Source organism: Hemiscyllium ocellatum, chromosome 22, assembly GCF_020745735.1.
Source record: "Hemiscyllium ocellatum isolate sHemOce1 chromosome 22, sHemOce1.pat.X.cur, whole genome shotgun sequence".
NCBI classification, from domain to species: domain Eukaryota; kingdom Metazoa; phylum Chordata; class Chondrichthyes; order Orectolobiformes; family Hemiscylliidae; genus Hemiscyllium; species Hemiscyllium ocellatum.
Window position 1 is genome coordinate 37,665,926 of NC_083422.1, and position 25,867 is coordinate 37,691,792.

The 25,867-nt window shown below is 39.5% G+C and overlaps 2 protein-coding genes across 4 annotated transcripts in view; one reads left to right on the plus strand and one right to left on the minus strand.

The window, feature by feature from the left end:
* Nucleotides 1-510: 510 nt before the first annotated feature.
* On the minus strand, nt 511-25,776 carry zdhhc6 (zinc finger DHHC-type palmitoyltransferase 6). Its single transcript, XM_060842085.1, has 11 exons — nt 25,247-25,776; nt 24,615-25,142; nt 21,141-21,232; nt 13,384-13,543; nt 12,981-13,142; nt 12,495-12,548; nt 9,126-9,293; nt 6,733-6,774; nt 4,328-4,473; nt 2,368-2,414; nt 511-840 (listed from the first exon to the last, which is right to left on the minus strand). Exons 2-11 carry the CDS (start codon nt 24,909-24,911, stop codon nt 740-742), a joined length of 1,269 nt encoding a protein of 422 aa, XP_060698068.1. The 5' UTR covers nt 24,912-25,142; nt 25,247-25,776; the 3' UTR covers nt 511-739.
* The window catches only part of vti1a (vesicle transport through interaction with t-SNAREs 1A), a 353,121-nt gene continuing 352,717 nt past the window's right edge, over nt 25,464-25,867 (plus strand). For 2 of the 3 annotated variants that reach the window (XM_060842086.1, XM_060842087.1), the window contains exon 1: nt 25,473-25,595. The gene's annotated coding sequence lies outside the window, so the exon portion shown is untranslated. Of the gene's footprint in view, nt 25,596-25,867 lie in introns of all 3 variants that reach the window. The other variant, XM_060842088.1, reaches the window with a different exon arrangement.

Sequence of the window (25,867 nt, forward strand, 5' to 3'; positions counted from 1 at the left end):
CAAATGAATTGCAGTGGTTCAAGGCAGCTCACCATTTTCTCAAGGGCCACTAGGAATGGACAATAAATGCTGACCCAGCCAGCTGTGCCCACTTTAATTGTATTAATCTCAAAAGGATTAACAATCTGCAGTGGTTTATTCTAAATCTACTCCAAGAGGTAAAAGGCGAACAATGTCGAAGATGCACATTTTATTTGTGTTTACTTCCAAGTCTGCAAAATTGTACAATTCAAATTGTTCAATTTTACTGGAATTACTTAGCTACTTGATTAAACTTAACACATTAGGGGAGAATCCTTTGATCATTGTCTTCATATCTGGAATGTAATGAAATTTTGATACTAAGTCAAAGTCCTTGCTCACCATGCAGGCTTAATTTCTCATGCAAGATTTGTGATACTATCACATGCTGCCATGTAATTTAGTTCAAAATTAATGAATTTCAGCCCCAGTCTGGACCACAAGATTGATTCCTTAGTTTCACTAAAGATGGAATACTACAAACCCATATGATAGCAGAAGACGATTTATTGTTTTTGACAATCTAGATTACCATAATTAGGCTGTTTCACAAACATTGAGAATCCAAAGGAATTCTTTCGGTTATAAAAAGAAATGCTTGTGAAAAAGCAGGTCAAGTATAAACTAAATCTGAAAAAAGATTAAAACTTTCAAGCTAAGGAAAATAGATCCTGTAGATCATCACAAATTCTGTCAAAAGCACAGGCGAAAGGAACTGTTACAAAATCTTCTTTTCTTCTGTTGGTTTTTCTGTGGCAGTGTCGTACAAGCATTTTTCCACACATCTTCTTGGGAACCAGCCTCGTTCATGCTGTCCAACTTAAACAAAAATAAAATGACAGAATTAAATGTCAAAGCTCAAATAGAAAATAGTTCAGATCCTACCACAATTTATTATGCAATTTTTTTATTATTCCCTATATCTCCAGGATATTTAAAACTCTTTTCTTTCCCAGCACTTAAAATCAGGAGAACAGCAAAAAGTTGGTCCTGGAGATTGGAGTCCTTTCTCATTTGCATCATTTTTCTCTGGTGGGTGGTGAAGGGAAAGCTCCGTTAGCTCTTGCTGTAATTATGTTGGGACATTTCCAAGGAGTCCACGTACTTTGGGGTTGAAGTCTAAACGGCTAACACCACGAACAGATAAACTGAGAGAGTATCTTTCCAAAAGTTACATGCAACACTTACATTTCACAATCACAAAAGTCATAGTTACAATTTTTACGAGGGGCTGCAGAGAATATCTAATATCAAATCTGCAAATCTATACCATCAGTACTGACCTGAAAATTCCAAATTAGGTTTCATAGCTACTTTTTGAATTGCATGCAAGACTGCTGCCACTGAACTAGGTTGACAATTGCAATTAAATCATTCATGATCTTGACAGCTTTTAAAATGATAATTGCTGAGTTGGATGTTTAACCAGAATTTGAAGGAATCTCATGTTATAACAGTTCCTCACCTCTTCCAACACTTCTGGTCTCCTTGTTACATGTAGGATATTCTTAGGCTGGACAAGGTTCAGAAGAGATTTACAAGGATGTTGTTGGGAATGGATGGTTTGAGTTATAAGGAGATTTATGATATGCTGGGACTTTTTTCACTGGAACACAGGAAGATGAGGGGTGATGTTATAGAGGTTCATAAAATAATGAGGGGTATAGATAAGGTGAATGGCAGGTGTCGTTTCCCTAGGGTAGGGGATTTCAAGATCAGGGGATATATATTTTTAGAGTGAGAGGAGAAAGATTTTAAAAAGACGTGTGGGGCAATTGTATTTTTTTTAAATCACAAAGTGGTTCGTGTGAGGAAAGAACTTTCAGAGGAAGTGGTGGATGCGGGTACAGTTAGGACATTTATATAGGTACATGAATAAGAACTGTTTGGAGGGATATGGTCCAGATGCATGCAGGTGGGACTAGTTTAATTTGGGATTATAGTCACCATGGATTGGTTAGATTGAAGGATCTGTCTCTGTGCTGTATTATTCTGTAACCAAACAAAAAAATCTCCTTAAAGGAATAAGAGCAAAATACTATGGATGCTGGAAATCTGAAACTAAAGCAGAGAATGCTGGGGAAACTCAGCAGGCTTATCAGCTTCTGCGGAGAGAGAAACAGAGCTAATGTTTCAAGTCAAGTACAACTCTTATTCAGAACTTTTCTGTATCTGTGCTTGCTTCTTAACTGGTAGTGAGGTGAGGTATTATTGTGAAACTTTTTAAAATCGTTTTTTTAATTTCTGACCAAAAATGTAATTACATTGTAAATTCAAATAAAAAAGGAGGAAATAACATAAGTAGGCACTTCCTAACAGACATTAATGCAAGTTTTGTTTATTTACCGTGGGCATTTTTTGTCTTCAGGTTCTTGTTGCCATACATCCAATGCCTGAAGGGAAACAGTAAAAAGATTTTCTGTTGTATGTACGAAAATGGCATGTCTTCGCGAATTTTTATGTACTAGTAAAAACTGCAGTTAACATTGTAGTTTCTGCTACTTAATATTTACCCAATTCACATTGTTTTAGATACCTCATTTTTGATTCTCTCATTTTAAGCATATTGTTGCCATTAATCAATTTCATACATTCAGTAAATTATATTAAACTCAATTTTTTCGTATCTTGTTCAAATCTTAGTTTTGCATAAACATTGTGTAATTAGTGCAGGAATGTGAAGCAAAAAGTAAGAAAGACACCATGACAACACCATAGATGCCAGGAATGGCAAGGGACTACATTAAAACAGAATTGGGATGGATATAGTAATGAACTAGTAATTGAAATGGTACAACTACCAGTATGCTCTACTGGTCACAATTGTGGGGATACGAAAGGAGACTGGCAGTTATTTCAGAAGTACGCCAGGACAAAAAGGTTCTACAACTGCATGATTTTCACTAAAAGATAAATAAAAACAAAGTTACTTAAAAAAGGAAACAGAAGAAAAAGTTGATTTTGTAGATATTTGAAGAAAAAAAAGTAAAGACAAACGTAATCTCTTACAATAAAGAACAGGAAAATTGTAATGGAAAACAAAGAGATGGCAGACCAATTAAGTACAAACCATCTCCCAAAAATGTTGGGGAATACAGGTTGTAGTGAGGGGGGGGGGGGGGGGGGGGGGGGGGGGGGGAGGGGAGAGAGAGAGAGAGAGAGAGAGAGAGAAAAAAAAAGAGGAACAGAAGGAAATCACTGTTTGTATGGAAATGGTGTTGGGAAAATTGATAGGATTAAATGTTAATAAATCCCCAAGACCTGATAAGGTACATCCCACAATAGTTAGGAAATGGCCTCAGAATCTGAGGATACATTGGTGGTCATCTTTCAAGATTACATAAACTCTAGATACATTCTAATGGATTGGAGGGTAGCTAATGTAACCCCACTATTTAAAAAAAGGATGGAGAAAGAAAACAGGGAATTTAGATTAGTTGGCCTGAAATCAGTAGTGCGGAAATGCCAGAGACTGTAATAAAAGATTTAATAATTGAGCATTTATTGACAGGATTGGACAGAGTTAGCCTGGACTTATGAAAGGAAAATCATGTTTTAAAAATCTACTGGAATTTTTTTTTGAGGAAGTAACTAGCAGAGTCGACAAGGGAAGCCAGTGCATGCAGTTTATTTGAACTTTGCGAATGCTTTCAAATAAGGTCACATTTAAGAGATTAGCATGTAAAATTAAAGCACAGAAAGAATGTTTCCAATGACCAGAGTCCAGAATGAGGGATCAAAGTCTTCAGGATATGGGGTAGACCATGTAGAACTGAGATGGAGAGAAATTTCTACACCAGTGGTGAGCCATTGGAATTCTCCACTACAGAAAACAGTTGAAACCCAAAACACAGAATGTTTTCAGGTGTTAGATATAGTTCTTAGTGCTAAAAGGGATCACTGGGTATGGGAAGAATGCAGGAACACGATAATACTAAATGGTGGAACAGGTCTGAAGGGCAGAATGCTCTTATCTTCCATGTTCCTGTGTTTGATTATTTTGAAGTAAAATATGAATATTGTACATCTCACAGGGATATAAGAGAGATTTGCAGTAAATCTGAAAAAAGGTCTGCAGATTAAACAAGGAATTAGGATTTTTATAAACATATAACTTTTGATCAGTTTAAAGATTGGCTTCATTAAAGAGGTCTCAGAATTAAATGAGGACAATTTCCCTCAAGTCATATGCTATATCCATCAGATGTTTCAGAAGATCAAAAGTTACTTTAAGATGAAATAAGTGTTCTGATCAACAAAGCTTGCTATATGTTTCATGAGAACAACCAAGTTTGACTCAACTTACGGGAGACCCCTTGTAACTAGAATCAATTCTCCTTTCTTCAGTTGCATTCTGGGTTCTTCAGTATAAGGTGTGCAAAAAAATGTTTTGTATCCTTTTGAGATTGGACAGCAGGCTCCACTGTAGTCTTCAATCACTTTATACTGGACCTGTCCATATAAAATATATATAACAAACCATAAAAAAACATAAGCAACAAATTTTCAACATGAATAGGTAACCAGATTTATGGCAGCCTTATAGCACAGGTACTGGACACATTAATTAAGTTAAAAATCATGATTCTTTTAAATGATGTTGTACCTAGAGATTTGATAAGTTAATACTGTTGCATACACTAATGCAGGTTCTCAAGTCAGTCATTCCATAAATGACTTCAAATTTATTAGGTGTTGGTATTCTTGTATTGCCCAATATCCACCTACATAGAGTTATGGAGTCATACAGTACAGAAAGAGACTCTTCAGTCCAACCAGTCCATGCCGAACATAATCCCAAACAAAACTAGTCTCATCTGCCTGCTCCTGGCCCATATCCCTCTAAACCTTTCCTATTCATGTATCCATCCAAATTACTTTTAAATGTTGTAATTGAACTCACATCCTCCACATGAACAATCCTCTGTGTAAAACATTTGCCTCTTGCATCTTTTTTTAAAAAATCTCTACAAAAGTGTCCATTCCTCATCTAAACCATTTGTCTTTTGCAGATGCTTAGTTTATCTTGGAGAGATTCAAAGAAGAAAATACTTAACTATATGAGGCAAGATACCACTAATTATTAGCCTGCCTTATTTCACAAGGAAGTGAAAATGGATTAAGTCTGACAGATACACTTAATTCAATCAGCATCATCATATAGCCAGACCAGTAACCCAGAGACAAAGACAGAGACACACAATATTCTGGAAACTCGGGTTCAAATCCTTCCATGGAATTTGAATTCAATGAAAATCTGGAATTAAGAGCCTATTGATAATGATGAAACCATGGTGAATTGTTAGAGAAAAATCATCAGGTTCACGAATATCCTTTAAGGAAGGAAACTGTTGTCCTATCTGGTATGCTCGCATTGCCCAATATCCATTTACACAGAGTCAGTCATACAGCACAGAAACACAAACATACATCTGATTCCAAACCCATAGCTTAACTGCCCTCTAAAATGGCCTAGCAAGCAACTCAGTTGTACCAAACATCAGATGAGAAGAAATGAAACCAGAGAAACCACCTGACATCGACCTAGGCACAAGAAATGGCAATGGCATAATCAGCTTTGTCAACCCTGGAAAGTCCTCCTTACTAACATGTGGGCGGCAAGTGCTAAATTGCGTGAGCGCTCTCTCAGCCTGACAGTCAAACCCAAAGAATTATTCATTACAGACAATATCCCAGACAACACATCATCACCATGCCCGGATGTTTCCTGTCCCATCAGCATGTCAGGCCCAGCAGAGGTGGTGATACAGAGGTATACAGTCAGGAGGGAAGTGCCTGGGAATCCTCAACATTAACACCAGACACCATGATATCCCATGGTACCAGGTCAAACATGGACAAGGAAACCTCCTGTCAATTACACACACCATTTTCCTTCAGCTGTCAAATCTGTGCTCTTCCATGTTGAACAACACTTAGAAGAAGCACTGACCATGACAAGGGTGTAGGATGCACTCTTAGTGGGAGATTTTAATGTCTCATCAATAATAATGGTCTGGCAGCAGCACTACTGATGGAGCTGATGGAGTCCAAAAGGTCATTGCTGTTAGACAGGTGGCAAGGGAACTAACACACTTGTCCTCATCCTCTCAAAACTGCCTGCTGCAGATACAACTATCCATGACAGTATCAGCATAGGTGATAGGCATCGCTGTGGAGTCTCAAGGGTTGTATTCACATTGAGAATACCTTATATTGCATTGTGTGCTAAATGGAACAGACTTCAAAAAGATCGCTAATATGCCTCATGAGAATGATTTTTTAAATAGTCAACCTAAGTAGTTTTGTTACTTCAAAAAGGTATCTCCTGTAAGAGTGGTGAAACACTGATTTTTATTTACTGATTCTCTTTTATTCATTTCAGAATGCATAAGTTTCAATGTATCTTCTTAAAAAAATAATCTGCATAAAGCCAAAATAACAAATCTATTTTTGAAGTGTTGGCTTAAACCAAATGTTTCAAACAAAAAGATATTGTCATCACAAAAATGTATTTGTAAACCATTTGCAGCATATTAAATATTATGCAATCATGTGAAGTGACTAAGACAAGTTCTTGATTCTTTGTGATAACTAACTGCAAACACAATTCATTTCAGATTTCATTATTTTCATATCAAGAAATTACTTTAACAAGCCACATCTAAATGCTGCCATCTGGCGCAAACCTCCAGGCACTACATTACTTACGCTTCTCACTCTTTTATCAGCTTTCTGTTTCAGCTGCTCTATCTGTAAATAGATACAAGAATTTAACATACATTTCCATATAAATTGAACAAAATTCAGTCATTGTCATAAGAGAAATTACAAGTAATTCGACTGGGGTTTCAGATGAAATCAAAAGTGAGAGCAAAACTTAAACATTCCCCATCACCCAAATCTCAAGGAAAGTGATTCATTATGGATCCTTCCCAAATTCATTAAAAATACTAAAGGAGATCACTTATGATTTCAATGTGAGATCATAAATCTGCAGTTGATTATAGAGGGCCAGGAGGAAATATTCAAAGACAAGTCCACTGGAGTCTTTTCCTGTCCCTCCCAATGGCTTGGCTGAAAAGTAGCATAAGTTGTGGCTTGAAAAAAGGTCACCCCAGTTATCAATCACATGATTAAAGAAGAAATGTAAACTAAATATTGAAGCTAGATGATATAATCTGAATTGTTTTGATTTTACTATGAATGGACTTGGATTTACAGCATTCTTTTACGTCTTCATGGCCAAGACTTACTGAGGCAATTAGAGTCAGAGTTGTTTCCCATGTAGGAACAGCCATCAATTAGCAGAAGCAATTAGTTCAAAACCTATCCTCTCCAAATTTGTACATTAATATCTCTGAATAAATTGATTGGGAAAAAAAATTGGATTAGACAGGATCTTGTTGTGCAGTGGTAACATCTGAGCCAGGAGGCTGGATTCAAGTTCGACTTGCTCCAGAGGTGAATTGGTTCATTAGAAAATAAAATAATTGGGTGAGAGAGGGTTGCTGGGGTACTATCCCTCCCTTAAGGGCAGGAGGCCTGGATTCAGGTTCTACCTACCTTAGAGGCGTTTCATAACATCTTTGAACGAGTCGATTAGAAAATATAATAATTGGGTGAGAACTGAGCATATATATGAGGAACATGTAATCCAAGTGTTAAGAGTTTTGTGATGTGCAACTTGAAATAAAACACTTAACCACTAAGACTCTGGACAAAGGAATAGTGGACATTGTGGCTAAATTTGCAGATGACACAAAGGAAGCTGGAGGGACACGTACTGCTGAGGTGGTGCACAGGCCGCAGAAGGACTTGGATAGGCTATGAGAGTGGGCAACGATGTGGCAGATAGAATACAACTATGGTAGGAAGAATAGAGGCATAGGCTATTTTCTAATTGGGGAAATGCTTCAGAAATCTGAAGCACAAGGCAGTTAGGAGCCTTACTTCAGGATTCTCTTAACATTAACATGCAGGTTCATTTGGGAGTTAGGAAGGCAAATGCAGTGTTAGCATGCATTTCAAAAGGGCGAGAAAACAAGAGCAGAAATGTACTGCTGAGGTTGTACAAGGCTCTGGTCAGAATATATTTGGACCATTGTGTGCAGCTTTGGGTCGAATAAGGAAGGGCATGCTGGTCTTGGAGGGGGTCCAGCGGAAGTTTATAAAGGATGATTGCAGGAATGAAGGCCTTGTTGTATGGGGAGCGGTTGAGGACTCTCGAGTCTGTATTCGCTGAAGGTTAGAATGATGGTGGGGGAGGGTCGGTGGTGATGTCATTGAAACTTATAGGATACAGAAGGGCCAGGATGGAGCGGACATATAGAAGATGCTTCCACAAGTAGGAGACTACGACTTGAGGGGTACAGCCTCACAGTGAAGGGATAACCCTTTAGAATGGTGATGAGGAGGAAAGCGAAGGGAAGTCATTCTCTGAAACTCATTGGACTTCACAGCCTTCTGTGACAATCATTGAATGTATTTAAGACAGAAATAGTTAGGTTTTTGATTAGTAAGGCAATCAAAGGTTAAGGGGAGAATGCGGGAGAATGGGGTAGAGAAGCATATCATGATAACATACAAATGATGAAAGGTGGAGCAAAGTTTGATGAGCAGAATGGCTTCATTCTATTCCTACATCTGATTGGCTGCCTAGAAAGATATAAACCTATACCCTGCCTAGCCAACCTTTCAACCTCTGTTTGTGTTAGTGTTTAACAATGTGAAAGGCTGCACTTGAAATTATACATCACTCGCTTTAGTGTCGCAATGGCATCTCAGTATAGATTATGTTCCCAAGTCCTGGAATGGGTCTTGCACTTGGAATGAAAGAACACTAGAAATTGGACCAAACAAATTAACAACATTTTAATATCAAAGAGAATTAAAAATCATATCGAAGCAGGCCACAGAACAATTAGTGAAATCTGACCTTGCCAGGGAATTCAGAAGAAAACGCATGGTTTAATGAAAGTTTAAAACTTAACAGAAAAATAATTTGAAAAAAATTTACATCGTACATTTTTATTTTCTTCTGAATATTTCATATGATATAAATAACTTACATAAAACATTACAAGAGTATTTTAAAAATTAACCGTTAATGAGTACTGATGGCTGCCTTCACGAACAGGCCAGAAAATTCCATCTGTATCGGGAACTCCAGACCACGTGAACACCTGTCTGAAGTTTTTCCACTTGCTTCCAAGGTCATATGGGAAGATGAATTCCTCACCAGTTTGATAATACTGGATTCTGTCTTTGGCCTACGATTAAGGAGACAGGTGTACGATTAAATTTGGAAAATTTTTATTGTGTTGAATATGGTAATCTGCAAAACAAATTACAAATAAATAAAACAGGGTAAAGTAAAGGCATTACATCACTATCACATCTGCTATCACCTGTAATGATATAACTACTTTCAAACCTTGCTCCAGTTGCACATAAGACATGATTGTTTTATTTCCTGAGCAGGCTGTGCTCATTTAACTGAACTGAATTCACTCAAAGTTCCTCAATAAATCATTATGATATACCTAAATGTAAAATAAAAAAAAACTGCGAATGCAGGACATCTGAAACAAATAAAAACAGAAATTACTGGAGAAACTCAGCAGGTCTGGCAGCATCTAACGAGAGAAAACAGAAATAACATGTCGAGTGATGCTTCTTCAGAACCTTCAGTAGACTTACTGCCCTATCAATTAAATCTTTACCATCAGCAAAGTAGTGGAAGGGGTAAATGATGGTGTTTTCAAGCAGCAAATGCTCAGTCATAAAATTAAGTTTGGCTCAGACACTCAGTTCCTGACCCCTTAACAATTTCTCCTTTGAATCCTCCCACTTCCTCCAGACCAAAGGGGTAGCCATGGGCACACGTATGGGCCCCAGCTATGCCTGTCTCTTTGTTGGCTACATAGAACAGTTGATCTTCCGTAATTACACCGGCACCACTCCCCACCTCTTCCTCCGCTACATTGATGACTGCATTGGTGCCACCTCGCGCTCCCGCGAGGAGGTTGAGCAATTCATCAACTTCACCAACACATTCCACCCTGACCTTAAATTTACCTGGACCAATCTCTGACACCTCCCTCCCCTTCCTGGACCTCTCCATCGCCATTAATGATGACCGACTTGACACTGACATTTTTTACAAACCCATCGACTCCCACAACTACCTGGATTACACCTCTTCCCACCCTACCTCGTGCAAAAATGCCATCCCGTATTCCCAATTCCTCCACCTCCGCCATATCTGCTCCCAGGAGGACCAGTTCCACCAGAGAACACACCAGATGGCCTCCTTCTTTAGAGACCGCAATTTCCCTTCCCACATGGTTAAGGATGCCCTCCAACGCATCTCGTCCACATCCCGCACCTCCGCCCTCAGACCCCACCCCTCCATCCGTAACAAGGACAGAACGCCCCTGGTGTTCACCTTCCACCCTACAAACCTTCGCATAAACCAAATCATCCGCCGACATTTCCACCACCTCCAAAAAGACCCCACCACCAGGGATATATTTCCCTCCCACACTCCTTCTGCCTTCTGCAAAGACTATTCCCTCTGTGACTACCTAGTCAGGTCCACGCCCCCCTAAAACCCACCCTCCCATCCTGGCACTTTCCCCTGCCACCGCAGGAACTGTAAAACCTGTGCCCACACCTCCTCCCTCACCTCTATCCAAGGACCTAAAGGAGCCTTCCATATCCATCAAAGTTTTACCTGCACATCCACTAATATCATTTATTGTATCCGTTGCTCCCGATGCGGTCTCCTCTACATTGGGGAGACTGGGTGCCTCCTAGCAGAGCGCTTTAGGGAACATCTCCGGGACACCCGCACCAATCAACCACACCACCCCGTGGCCCAATATTTCAACTCCCCCTCCCACTCTGCCGAGGACATGGAGGTCCTGGGCCTCCTTCGCTGCCGCTCCCTTACCACCAGATGCCTGGAGGAAGAACGCCTCATCTTCCGCCTCGGAACACTTCAACCCCAGGGCATCAATGTGGACTTCAACGGTTTCCTCATTTCCCCTTCCCCCACCTCACCCTAGTTCCAAACTTCTAGCTCAGCACTGTCCCCATGACTTGTCCGGACTTGTCCTACCTGCCTAGTTCCTTTTCCACCTATCCACTCTACCCTCTCCTCCCTGACCTATCACCTTCATCCCCTCCCCCACTCACCCATTGTACTCTATGCTACTTTCTCCCCACCCCCACCCTTCTCTAGCTTATTTCTCCATGCTTCAGGCTCACTGCCTTTATTCCTGATGAAGGGCTTTTGCCCAAAATGTCCATTTCGCTGCACTTTGGATGCTGCCTGAACTGCTGTGCTCTTCCAGCACCACTGATCCAGAATCTGGTTTCCAGCATCTGCAGTCATTGTTTTTACCACATTATAGCTTGGTCTAAACTTGAGCAAAACAGCAGAATTCCAAACAGGAGGCAAGCATAACTGCCCTGCATATCAAGACATTTTACAGCGTATGGAGCCTTAGCAAAATTAGAGTGAATGGCCCAGCACTTATAAAGGTACAAGTGAGGAGTGATGGAATAATTGCCACTTATCAGTTTGGATGCAGCTCCAATAACACAAGATGCCATCCAGAGCATAGCAGCCTATTGACTGGCACCTCATACATTCACTTCTATTACAATTAACACACAATTGTAGTAGTGTGCACCATCTCCACAACACACTGCAGTAGCTCACCCAAGACACGTTAGACAGTAACTTTCAAACCTGCAACCATGATCACCTAGCAGGACACGAGCAGCAGATACATGGAAAGAAACCAATGCATAATTGAGCAATCAAATTTGTCAATCCAAGACTGACCATGGACCATTTATGCGCTGGTCATGCACGACTAAGACAACTAGAGTTCATAGTGTCTCTGATCATGGCTAGGAAGGGTTAATAAATTCAAGATCAGTCTGCAAGGTAAAGGCTGAAGATAAAGGGGGTTATCTACAAAAAAAAAGGCATATCTCCTGATTCCTAAAATCCTCTCTAACATAACAAGGCTCAAAGTGAGCATGCTGGAATACAACAGCAAAATTCAAACTCTCCTCTCCTTGCGTCTTCAAGAACCCAAAAAAGAACAACAATGTTTCTGGACCACCATCAAAATCATGGCATTTATCACTGTTGAGTAATGAGTGGTAGCTTAGAATCTCGGAATTTGCAACCTAACACCATTATGAAAACAATGCAAAAGCCACATGATTCAAATAGCCTCAACCACCAGTGCTTTTACAGAGTACCTGGTTATGTCATCCAAGATTTAATCCAAGATAAACTTTGATTGTTTTGATAACGTCTTCGCAACTTTAACCATTTGGGATATTAAAATGTAAAATAATTGTGATTATAAACTTATAATTTACTGAGTCAGAGAGTTATAGAACATGGAAACAGACCCCTTCGGTCCAACTTGTTCATGCAAGCCTACCTTTTCTTCAATCCAAACTTCGATTGTGGTTTTATTTCTGAGAATTACTTTCATCTACAGCAAAAAAAAAGGATCAGAACAATGAACTCTAATGACCATGGTAATGTTAGTCAATTCAAACATTTAGGAGAGAGTCTATTATAATACAGTAGTCTCTCAGTCAGTAGAATAGGCACTAATTTTTGGTAAAGTTCATAGCTCAACATTGGTAGAATGTTTGGAATGCAATGTATAAAATAACTGGAACTGTGCACAGTTCTGAGTGTGGGTCTTATTGGTCAATAAAGAGACTGGAACTGTGCACAATGCTCCGAGTGTGGGTCTAACTGTGAGATTCTTATATATCAAATTAATAGAATTGATAGTACTAAAATAAAAAAAGGTATCTTTAAACAATAAGGTTCAATTTTTTCAATGGAATTAATCAGGATGGGGAAAAAAATTGCAACAAATTGACTTATCAAAACATTTAATTTCAAATTGTACCTGAATGAAAAATAACATGCCGACAGCTATTGTTGTACCAATTGCCAATCCCAAAGCAAAGAGTGAGGCTGCAAATCCATAAATTCCAAAAGGAACAACGAATTGCGTATCCCTTCGAGGCAGACTCATGTCAATCTTTACTGAACTCCAACCAAATGATATCTGAAATAAAAGCAAATACTGCAATACTTTAAAATGTGTATTTTTTTCAAAATAAAATATAAATCAACAAGCAAATTGATGCCAATATACAAATAACTCCAATTAAGAATTTCCCCACGATCAAATGCTACACTATGTGCAAAATTGGCTATGGTATTTGAGATTACTCCCACAGGAGTGAACAATGCCATAATTACTAATGTGATACTATCTACTTGGAATAATGTCATGCTTTACTTACCCTGTTATAAAGCTGTGTGTACATGGTCATGATTAAAATCACAGAAGCATGAATACAACCCAATGGTGCTAACAACAGGAATGAGGTAAAGTAGCCATGGTTCAAATTACCACAACAATTATTGATCCATGGACAATGATGATCCATCTTCATGACACATCTGGAAGCACAGAGGGTAAATATTAGGGCAGTACAAGTGCAACTCTGTCAAGCCAAAATACTGAATGACCAGGAAAGGGCACAGTTCACTGAATACTTAAAATAAGCTAAGGAATTAAATCATAAATTAAATAATAGGTTAAGACTCCTTATTTTACTTAGATTTTAATCAAATGCAGCAATTCATGTGTAATGTATATTTTATATATATAAAAAACTGTTATGGACAATTTAGATGTAACAAGATGCATAGTGCAAACCAAAAGCAATGAAGAGTTCTGTATCTGTAATGAAGTCCCCAGATAATTTTAAAATCAGGTAAAAATTTCAGCATTAAAATACAAAGGTAATGTAATACACAAAATATCTTTCTTTGTTAACATAGTTGACAGCCCACAAGACAATTCCATTGCCATTGACAAAGCATGGAGCATGTCAAGTAATTTGAATTACATGGTACATCTGACAATAGTTTTACATTTATTGTACTTTCATTACATTCACACGTATTATTTAAATGGGAAGTGTACTATTCCATTTAAGAGACCCATGCAATCCTTTCAAAAATGAAGACATACATTCAAATAATAATTTCAAGGTAGAAAAACGCTGTACGGCAAAGGGAAAAATATGATTACTAACTAAATATCACATAAATAAAAGTTTATCAAAGCTAGGTTTCCTCTGAATTTTGTATTTTATTTTCAAAAGTGTAGTCAAGACTGTAGTGTAGAAATCAAAGTATGCAATAAGCACATTGTAAACTTCCACAAATAGTACTGGCAATAATTATAACAGCTATCAGACAATTTATTTTTGTGGTGTTTAATGAGAGATAAGCACTGGCTTATTTTTGAAATACTGCCAGGGGTCTTTCTATCTTACAAAGAAGTCACAGCCTCAGTTTAGTGCACAATGATCAGTGTAGTGCTGGATCATCAGCTGACAATTTGAGCTTATGCCTCTCATTGAAATGGGCAGAAGGAGTTGTATGATTTACTGCAATAATAGAGTACAGATAGTCCACTTATTTCTACTTGAAATCTAGGCCACTAACTTTCAGGAATTAGTTAGAAAATAATCGCTCACTACTGGGCCACTTGGTCATCCCCTCATCTGTCAGCTGTTTCCCTGCTGCTGATTGAAGCTTGGCCTGGAGGTGCAAGCTTGAGGAATTCTGACTGAGAAGCTGATACTTGAGACAAACCATTTCAGGGGTGTGTTCCCTAAATAGTGCAGCCAAAGAAGCATGGTTGTGCCATGAAGTGCTCATCTTCTCCTCCGGCTTGATACAAACTGGTCAGAACCATACAAAACAGTTCTGAGTAATGCAGAGCTGCAGTGTGTAATTTTGATATTGATGCTATAGGTGATACTCTCCAGTTACATACCAAGCTCATTTGTAAAAGGTTTTCAACTTCTACTACAGGACAGGACATGCAGGAAGAGCATGCAGATATCAGAACTGACATATTCCCTCTCAATTTATACTACCTTCACATCACACAAACACCAGGTTATCGTCCAACAGGTTTATTTGTAAGTATAAACTTTTGTCACGGTACTCCTTCGTCAGGTAGCTATCTGACGAAGGAGCAGTGCTCTGAAAGCTTGCACTTCCAAATAAATCTGTTGGACAATAACCTGATATTTGTGTGATTTTTAACTTTGCCCACCCCAGTCCACACCGGCAACTCCACATCACGGCTACCTTGACATGGACATAGTGCTTCATTTCCACCAAGTTCAAAGTTTTCTAATTTTCTACTTAATATAATTGCGAAAACATTATCACCACAAGAATGGTAGCAGATAAAGGAAAGGGCAACTCCCAAGAGAGCACGGAATTTACAATACATGCAGCCTTACTGGCATCTATTATTTCCGGAGAATAAATATTTAAAAGTCTAGAAACACAATCACTAGTCAAAGGAGCAGAAAGTTTAGAAGCAACTGGAGACAAAATCATGATATTTATGAGGAAGCCTTTTAAAAATGTAGGTATTTCAGAAGAGAATTCTCACAAACAGCAGCAAGATAACTGACCACTGCATCACTGACAACAGAGTAGGAAGTGAAGAAAATTCATCTCATACCTGAACTGCAAGGAAATGCAGCGCACAAGCCAAGACAGGGACTAGCGAATGCTAGAAATCTGATTGTACACAAGAGCAAAGATTTTGAAGTGTAAACAGTACAGGGTTTCAGTGGAAATTTAATAAAGATAGTGGTGAGAGATCCTGAAAATAAACTAGAGCCGACTGTAAGGAAGGGAGGAGAGATCACCGAATGAGCTGGTTATACTTGAGAAGTAAAACTATGACAGGATAGATTCAACAAGGATTTACCTAGCAGAAGTGTCTGCAACGTACTGACAACCAGCAATAATCAAAGGTCACATAGAGGTGAGAATAATAAATTGGTTACGTAGATCAAAGACAGCTAAAAGGAATAACGCACCAATACATTTTTTAGTTCCATTACAGAAGTTGTTTTTACTATGTTAGAAATAAATTTTCAAAGAAAAATTCGTATCATTTGAATATAAACAATCGTTTGAACCAAAGTAGCAAATACAAAATAAAGTTTATAAACTGAAGCAGAAATTGGCATAAGTAATAACTTCACTGTTAGAGTGATTGGTGAAGAAATTAGACTTTGGTAATATCGTCAAATATAGTTGAATTGGACCTGCAGTATTATGGTTCATGATGTTCAGTTATGTCAACTTAATCAAATTGAACAGAGAAGAGGTAAACCAAGTAGATAACAAAAGTAACTTTCTGTATTATGCTCCTGACTTTAATGGTTTTATTTATGGAACAAATGGGAATAAACAATAACAAATTAATTTTAAATAATTCCAGACAGAATTGACAATAGCTAGCAATGGGAAAGCTGTTTTTGATTCTATATATTTTTTTCACACCCAATGTTAAATTACTATGATTATTCCTACAAACTACTGCCTAAGATTATGTCTAATATTCAACTGGCAAGATATACATCAGGGGAAAAAAGAAAAGTTGTTATTTATTTAAAATAGGTTAGTAATTGGGAAGTTTTCTTTCAGTGCAGGAAGAGCAGTTTGACAATTCACACAAACCTTTCCTCAATATGTTCCCACTCATTCTGTAAACTTTCTCCACAACAGAAATCATTCTCAACATGCAAAATTAGGATGATAAATGAGATAGATAAAGTGAGTGGGCAAAGATCTGGCAAATAAAACAATGTGGGAGAATGTGAAAATGCTCATTTTAAACAGGAAAATGAATAAAGTATGACAACCAAATTGTGAGTGTTTATAAAGCACATGTAGATGTGGAGGGATTTGGCTGACTTAATGCTAACAGAATGTCATTGTGTTCCATTCCTTCATGACAAACAATGCAATGAGGTTAGCTTTCAGACATGCAGGGGTTTGGCAAGATGACAATGTGTGTTTTTTTTTAATTATTCACTCATGGGATGTAAATGTCACTAGCTGGACAGCATTTATACCTGTCCCAAGTTGCCCTTGAAAAGGTAGTGGTGATTTGGCTTCTTGAACTGCTGCAGTCCACATGCTTAGGTAGACCCACAATTCCATTAAGGAAGGAGTTTCAGGATTTTGACCCAATGAGACTAATGGAACAGCAATATATTTCCAAGTCAGGATGGCGAGTGGCTTAGAGGGGAACTTGCAAGTGGTAGTGTTCCCATGAATCTGCTGCCCTTGTCCTTCCAGATAAAAGTGATCGTGGGTTTGGAAAGAGCTATCTAAGCATCTTTGCAGAACTTCTGCAGTGCACCATATAGGCAGTATATACTGCTGCTACAGTGCATTGAGCGTTTGTGGATGTGATGCCAATCAAGCTGGCTGCTTTGTCCTGGACTGTGTCAAAGTTCTTGAGTGCTGCTGGAGCTGCATTCATCCAAGCAAGGGGGGGAACATTTTATCACACTCCTGACTTGGTGCCTTATAGATGGTGGGTAGGCTTTGGGGAGTCAAGGGTTATTAACAGCAGAATTCTTAGCATTTGACTTGCTGTTGTAGCCCAGTATTTATGTTGTTCAGTTCAGTTTCTGGTCAAAACATCCAGAAGGTTGATAGCGTTGGATTCAGTGATTATAATGCCATAGAATGTCAAGGGCAATGGTTCGAATGTTTCTTACTGGAGATGGTCATTGCCTGGCATTTGTGTGGCACAAATGTTACTTGCCATTTTTCAGTCCAAACCTGGACATTACCCAAGTCTTGCTGCATTTGGACTTGGACTGCTTCAGTATCTCAGGAGTTGTGAATGGTACTGAACATTTACACAATCATTGGTGAACATCCCCAGTTCTGACGTTATGATGGAGGGATGTCATTGATGAAGAAGCTGAAGATGGTTAGGCCTAGGACACTACCAAGAGAAACTCCTACTGCGGAGGACCTTCAAAATTGCAACCATCTTTGTATGCATCAGGTATGACTCCAACCAACAGAGGTTCCTTAGATTCCCATCGATTCCAGTTTTGCTACAGTTCCTTAATGCTACACTCAATCGAATGCTGCCTTCACGTCAAGGGTATCACTCTCATCTCACTTCTGGTGTTCAGTTCCTTTGTCTGTGTTTGAACCAAGGTTGTAACAAAGTCAGGAGCTGAGTAGCCCTGGCAGAACCCCACAGGGCGTCAGTAAGCAAGTTATTGCTGAACAGGTGCAACGTGATAGCATTGTTGATGATACCTTCCATTACCTTGCTAATAATCAAGCATAGACTGATGGAGCGATAATTGACTGAAGTAGATTTGTTCTTTTTTTTCGGATAGGATACTTAGGTAATTTTTCACATCATCAGATAAATGCCAGTGTTGCACCTGTACTGGACTAGCTGGCTAAGAATGCAGCAACTTATGGAGCACAAGTCTTCAATACTATTGCCAGTAGTCAGGGTCTGTAGCTTTTGGAATATCTAGTCTCTTCAATAGTTTCTTGATATCACATGGAGTGAATTGAATTGCCAGAACACTGGCAACTGTGATTTTGGGGTGCTCTGGAAGAAGCCAAGATGGATCATTTTGGCACTGCTGGCTGAAGATCGTCGCAACTGCTTCAACCTTATCTTTTGCATTGATGTGCTGGCCTCTCCCATCATTTTTTTTTTATTTTTTATATCTGGAAGTGCTATCACACAGCTGAATGGTTTCTCCACCACCAAATCACTGGAACATATTTTTTGCTTTTAACTGCTAACCATCACCAGTAAATCACCCATGTTGTGAGTTGAATATTTACATGCAAGCCCATTAGAGTCAACTCTCCCATCATTGAGGATGGGGAAATTGGAGTCTCCTCTTCTAATGAGTTGTTTAATTGTCCACCACCATTCACTCGTGGATGTGGCAGGACTGCAGACCTTAAGTCTGATCCATTGGTTGTGGAATGACTTGGCTTTGTCTGTCACTTGTTTATTCATTTTGGCGCATGTGGTCCTGTTCTGTAGCTTCATCAAGTTGACACCTCATTTTTAAGTACGCTTGGGGCTGTCCTGCCATACCTTCTTGCATTCTTCATTGAACCAAGGTTGATCCCCTGGCTTGATAGTAAGATAGAGTAGGGAATATGCTAGGTGACGAGGTTGCAGATTATACTGCAGTGAGATTCTGCTGCTGATAGCCAACAGTACCTCATGAATACCTAGTTCGAGTTTCTAGATCTGTTTGGTACCAATACTGTTATTGAAAGATCCACCTACAGCAGGCAGATTGGTGAGGATGTAGTCAAGCACGTTGGTTACCCTCACCACCTTTCATAGATCCAATCTAGTAGCAACAATCTTTAGGACTCAATCAGCTCCACCAGCAGTACTGCGACCAATGCATTCTTGGTGGTTGACAATGATATCCTCCATTCAGAGTACATATCACACCATTGCCGCCATCAGTTCTTTCTTCAAGTGTTACTCACTACGGAGGAGAATAGATTTACCAGTCGAGCGAGGACTGCACAGTAATCAACAGGAGGTTTCTTTAACTACGTTTGACCTGATATTGTGGGACTTTGTGGTGTCCAGAGTCAATGTTGAGGATTCCTAAGATAACTCCCTCCCGATAGTATACCACAATGCTGCCACCTCTGTTGGGAATACCTGGTGGTGGGACATGCCATACCCAGGGGTGGTGAGTGTGTCTAGGACATTGAGCATGACTATGTTAAGCCATTGCTGAATAGTTTGTGAAACAGTTCTCTCAATTTTGGCACTATCCCCTATAGGTAATGAGGGACAACTTTGTAAGTTTCACAGGGCTGCGTTTACCTTGTTACCACATACAACATTGACTTCTTTATTTATGAAAAAATGTAATTGCATTGGTCCAGTTCAAAGAATATTTACTAGATGAAACAGGAACTACAACCCATATAGAAAGGTTGGACAGGCTAGAATTGTATCTGCTGTAGATTAAAAGGGTTAGAGGAGACCAGATTGAAACATACATGCAAAAAGAATATCACTTCTTTTGGGAGAATCTAGAACTAGGGTCATTGATTCAATATAAGACTGTGCCTGAGGTCAGTCTTTAAAAGACAGGTAAGGAGAAATATTTTGTCAGAGTCACAAGTCTTTCGTACTCCCTGCCTCAAAAGTCTGTGGAATTAATTTTCTTTGATATTTTTAAGATAGAGATATATATATTCTTGACAAGCATGTCATGACAAGTAAATGTTTAACGGAGTACGTGGGAATATGGACTGATCAGATTACCTTGGGCCTTATTGAATGTTGGAGGCAGGTTTAGGGACCGAGTGGCATACTCCTGTTCCCAAATCATATGTATGTTCTTATGTCTTTATGAGACTATATAGATTTAACATGATACCATACAATGAGTTGCAATACAATTTCAATATAAAGTGATGAAACAGTGTAATGTTCAGATTGTAATAGTTATTTAAATCACTTCAGTGCGATTCAATTCTTGAAACTACTAGAAATTAGCAAATATTACAGTGGATGTAATAATCATTATAATCTAGTTTCACTTATTTATCATCTAACAATAAGTAATCAAATTTGGTTAAATTAGGAAGGTGTAAAGTTTACAAAGTTATTAGTCTGAATGGAAAATAGCTGCAAAAACACTAGAGTCAATCGACATCTAAAAGAGACAAGTTATTTTAGACTAAGTTTTTCCAATTTAAATATTAAATGGTGAGCTATCTTTTCAGATTGGACAATGTGTGCTGTAATTCTTTGATAGTCCAGATTGCAACTTGAGTTTTTATATTTTTGTTAGGGTGAATGTATCATATTTCACCTTGAGGGGAGGAGTATCATCTGTAAATAGACATAAAATTGATCTTTGTCATTACAAGGACCAAAAACAAACCATGCATTACCTGATTAGGTTAATTCATAACTCTTTTTTTAAGCAGGTAAAGAACTTTTTTTTTTAAAAAAGAGAGAGGGAACAAAAATTGAAACAGCAATGACAATGTTGTCAAGAAAATGATTGAAATAGCTCTCTTGATGGAAAATGTTCTCCAATTTCAAAATATAGTTATTGCAAAATTGTAAAAAATGAGATCCCACAGCTGTGCTTTTCTACGTGAACTGGTCCAACCATACCTGTTACATTTACGACAATGATGAGACCGTGGGGCCTTGTAACCTTGACAGATTCTGCAATCCTGAAGATAAACTGCATCCTGAGGGTTGTCCTGGAACAGAGTATATAGATAATTACAACGATTGTAGTTGATTTCAGTATAAGAATATAGATATTGATTACAAGAAAAGAGAATGAATGATTCAGTTATCATGCGTAAGAGAGAGTGCGAGATGCCAGAGCGAGCGAAAGAGAGCACATGTGCAGATTTCTGGGTTACTAATTGCCTGTATCATGAGAAGTGTTATTTTAGATAGTAAAGTTACATGTTCAAAGTTGGGCAAACATGCACAGCTTTCTCAGCAGTGTCGCTAATAGTGCTTATTAGAGATTTCAATTATTGCAACGGAGAAGACAAAATACATCACGATAAATGAATTGCAGAAGTATTAAACCAAAAATGTGCAGAGATGGAAAACAAAAGTGCACACAATTTTGGAGGAAATTACTGCAAATTCTGGAATCTGTACTGAAACACACAAAATACTGGCGATCACAGCAGCACCCAGGAAGAGAGAGCGAGCTAATGTTTCAAGTCTAAATGATTCCTCATCAGAGTTAAACTGAAGTATGGATGGGTAAGCACTTATGCAATGGACCCGGGGGGGAGGGGGGAGATTCGGTGGAGTGATAGGAGAAAACAGATGTTGATAGTTCAGATTAAATTATTGGAATGTGAGAACAATGGCGTGTCTAACTGTCAGACTGAAAAGAACAGACAGTCCCACTGGAGTCGGGGATTGGGGTGGGGGAGGGGAAGAGAAATTTTACTCCCACTTTCTCCCGCGCATTCTGTTTAAACAAGTGCATCTATTCCCCTTTCAGTTGTGTTTTCAAAGACGCTACTATATTAAGTTCACAAAATGTCTTTTTATTCCAGAAAACTTAGTATGGAGTTCTGGGGAGCTACTGGTTTACTACTGTATTTTGGTAATGAAATTCCTCTGACTTCGGACCTCTTATGTCATTTTCAGAATTTCCAGTTAGTGGGCTCCAGCTGCTGCCTCTTCACCATGGATGTGCAACCCCTTTACATGTCCATCCCCCAGCAAGATGGTCTCAGGGCTCTTGCTTATTCCTGGAGAAGAGGCCTGAACTGCCCCAATTCACCGTCACCCTCCTCCACCTGCCAAGCTCACCCTCATTTTGAACAAATTATCCTGTAACTCCTCCTATTTTGTTCAGGTCCAAGAGACAGCCCCAGGTAACCCCATGATCCCGAGCTATGCCTGTCTCATTGTGTACGTGGAACATTGCTTGCTCCTGTCCTACGCTGATGCCCACCCACAACTTTTTCCTCTGGTATATCATCAGTGCTGCTTCCTTCTACCATCCGGATTTGGAAAAATTAACCAATTTCCACTCTGCTCTCAACTTCTCCTAGTCTACCACCACCCTTCCCTTCTTTGACATCGGTTTTCATCTCTGGGGATGGGCTGTCCATCAACATCCAGTACAAACCCACTGACTTCCACAGTTACCTCAACTATAAATCCTTACCATGCTTCTTGTAAAGACTCTCGTCCAGTCTTCCAGCTCCTCCATCTCCGTCGCATCTGTTCCGATGATACCAACTTTGACAAGAGGACCTCCAAAATGTCTACCTTCTTCCTCAACCAATGATTCCCCAGCACCGTTGTTGATAGGGCCCTCAGCCGGATGCGACTCATTCCCGTACTTCAGCCCCAACCCACTATTCCCTCCCACAACGGTGCTAGGACCTTCCTTGTCCTCACCTATTATCCTACCAATGTCCACATCCAAAGGATCATCAGCCGCCATTTCCACCACATCCAACAGGGTGCCACCACCAGACACATAATTCCCTCCCTTCCCTTGTTAGCCTATTACAGGGACTGTTCCCTCCGAGACACCTTCACTCAATCCTTCTATTCTCCCAATATCCATCTCCACTCCCACAGCACCTTCCCTTGCAATCGCAAAAAATTTAACACCTGCTCATTTACTTCCTTCCATCTTCCAGGTGAAGCAGCATTTTACCTGCACTTCACTCCATCTGGTAGATGCTCACAACGTGGTGTCCTCTATTTGAGGGAGACGAAGTGTGGACTTGGCGACCGCTTTGCAGAATATCTATATTATGCCCACAAAAATGACCCTAAGCTTCCAATTGCCTAACATTCCAACACACCATTGTGTTCCCCGGCCAACATTTCTACTTGAGGCTTGCTACAATGCTCCAGTGAGCATGAGCTAAAAGAACATCACCATTTACTGCTTGGGAACTTTGCAACCTTCTGGACTCAACATATTGTTCAATAATTTTAGGTTCAGAGCACCTTCTCCCACCTTCTTACCCAAATACCAGGGTCTGTCATGACATGAAGTGCTACCACACCGATTGTCAACCATTAATGGTCCCTATTAACAGCTATAGATTCTTCTAGGCTGACATTAACCCATTTCTTAGTCTGTCCAACTGTTTTTCTCTCTATTTGGACTCCATCTATCATTTATTTTTTCCCCTTCCCCCAACCTCTCTCTAGCATACACACCAACCTTCTCCAAGCTATAATCTGTTCTGAAAAAGGGTATCTGAACCCGAAATAGTAACTCTGCTTTACTCCACAAATGTTGCCAGACCTGCTGAGTTTTTCTAGTGATTTCTGATTTTGTTTCCTCTTTCTGGTATTGCTCATCTTTCCTCTTTTTGGTGTGTCTCGTCAACATACTTAGTTGGGATTGAATAGTTTGCCAGACAGTTGTCAGGTGCTGCTGCAGTCTGCCCTATATCCTTTACAACTTTGGGGAAGGTCTGTTCAAACCCCAGGATGCTGAACTGAGCACAAGGGGGATTGAGCTATATGCAGCAACATGCTGGTCTCAGCTGCGATCTAACATATTAATTGGAAGGTTATGTTATGAAACACTTCACAGGGCTAGGACTACAGAGAACCTGGTTTATAACAGTATTTGAAACTGTTGTTTGTTATTTAGGTTATTGCCTGTGATTTGTGAGGAGTTGACCCCAAACAAGAAAGCTTGACATACTAGGCACTAATTATGAAAGATCAGGAGAGATTCATTAATTCTTCAATCAAAAATTGACAAGTAGATGGAATGTCAATACGTTTCACGGAGATGACTACCATTGCTTCAAGCAAGTTTGCAACATAGTAGAAAGCTCAGGTCGCTTACACATTAAGCAACCACAATGATTGCTGGGAGCATTAAACAGCACAGACTTACCACTCACAATGCAAGTTCAAAGAACCCTGATTTCTACTCTCACCTTATTCAATCACCATTACATTAGATACACAACCAGATAGTGAGTATTACACTTGTTGTAGAAATCTTGTAATAATTATCTACATACAGCTTACAATAGATCTAAACAGCCATTGTAATTTTAAACATTTTACATATTTAAGAGAAAAATTGAGGAAAAGGAGCAGATAGGTTCTTCTTACCGGTTTCCATCCAATTGGGACATAGCCAGGACCAACAAACATTGCATTAAAGTAGTTGTAAAGTATAAGAACTGTCCAGTTTATCAACAAAATGAAATTTATGCTTCCACCAGGAGTGTCAAGAGGCCAATACCAAAGCACTGAGTCTATTATAGCCATGGAGGAACATATTGTAATAACTGACAAGGCGATAATTGGCCCCCAGTGACAAATTCTTTTCAATTCATGTAGATTTTCAAATCTGATGAATGAACACATCGTCTTTGATTGAAGACAGTAATATTTTTCAGTTAACATGCAGCAACCAACATAACGCAGGCGATTATGTTTTATTGAAGTGAGAATCAGGCAATGAATAATTCTTGCATCCAGAAAAAAAAGGATCACTTTTGATTGATAAATAGAGAGAGTTTCGAACAAATTCCGTCAACCACAATTTTCATCTCCAGTAAACTCCCCATGCTATTACTTTAGTTGTAGTGTTTCTGTGTGTTTCAAGCTTTTCGTTCGGTGTCTTCAAAAGACATCCTGGTGGGATGTAAGAAGAATGAAATATGTTTAGAGTTTAACGGAAATGAATCAATATCGACTCCACCCCGATAATCAAACCCTTGATTCAGTCAATTACTTACGGGGATGGAGGAGAAAACAACTGCTCCAGATTCTGACTGCTTTCAGCTGGAGCAGACATCCAGGGCGCTGAGGTGGGGGGTAACCGTGGGCCTGGGTCTCAGAGAGTCCGAGAAACAGGAGCAGCCAAACGTCAGCTCGCTCGACTGCAATCCAGGTCCCCCAAAGCCGCCACACAGCTTCCTCTTTCCGTTTGGCTGCATTCGTGCCCCGGAAGCATACTGTATCTTTGATAACTCCAGGAGGAGGGCGGCTCCTGGAGATTAAACATGATCAGACGGAGCGGTTGACCGGGTGGGGCTCAGGGTCCAGAGCCCAGGCCGGTGTCTCCAACAGCCTGAGAGAGGACTGGTACTAATTGTGGATCACACACCCGCGAGTGGAAACCAGTGATTTAAAATATAACGGGAGCGTGCTAATTCCAGTCCTGTACCCATTTCCCTTGTCAGGCAAAGAAGGGGAGGTGAAAAGTTTAAAAGTTTTATCCCTCCCTTCCTCTGAGCCGCCAACCGTCTCTGCAAACCCGCCACTTCCGCCGGTGCCACCCACAACCTCCTCCCCCTTCAACTTGGCTCACATTTTTATAAACATTTTGTTTTTTAAAAAAAAAGATGCGGTGAGAG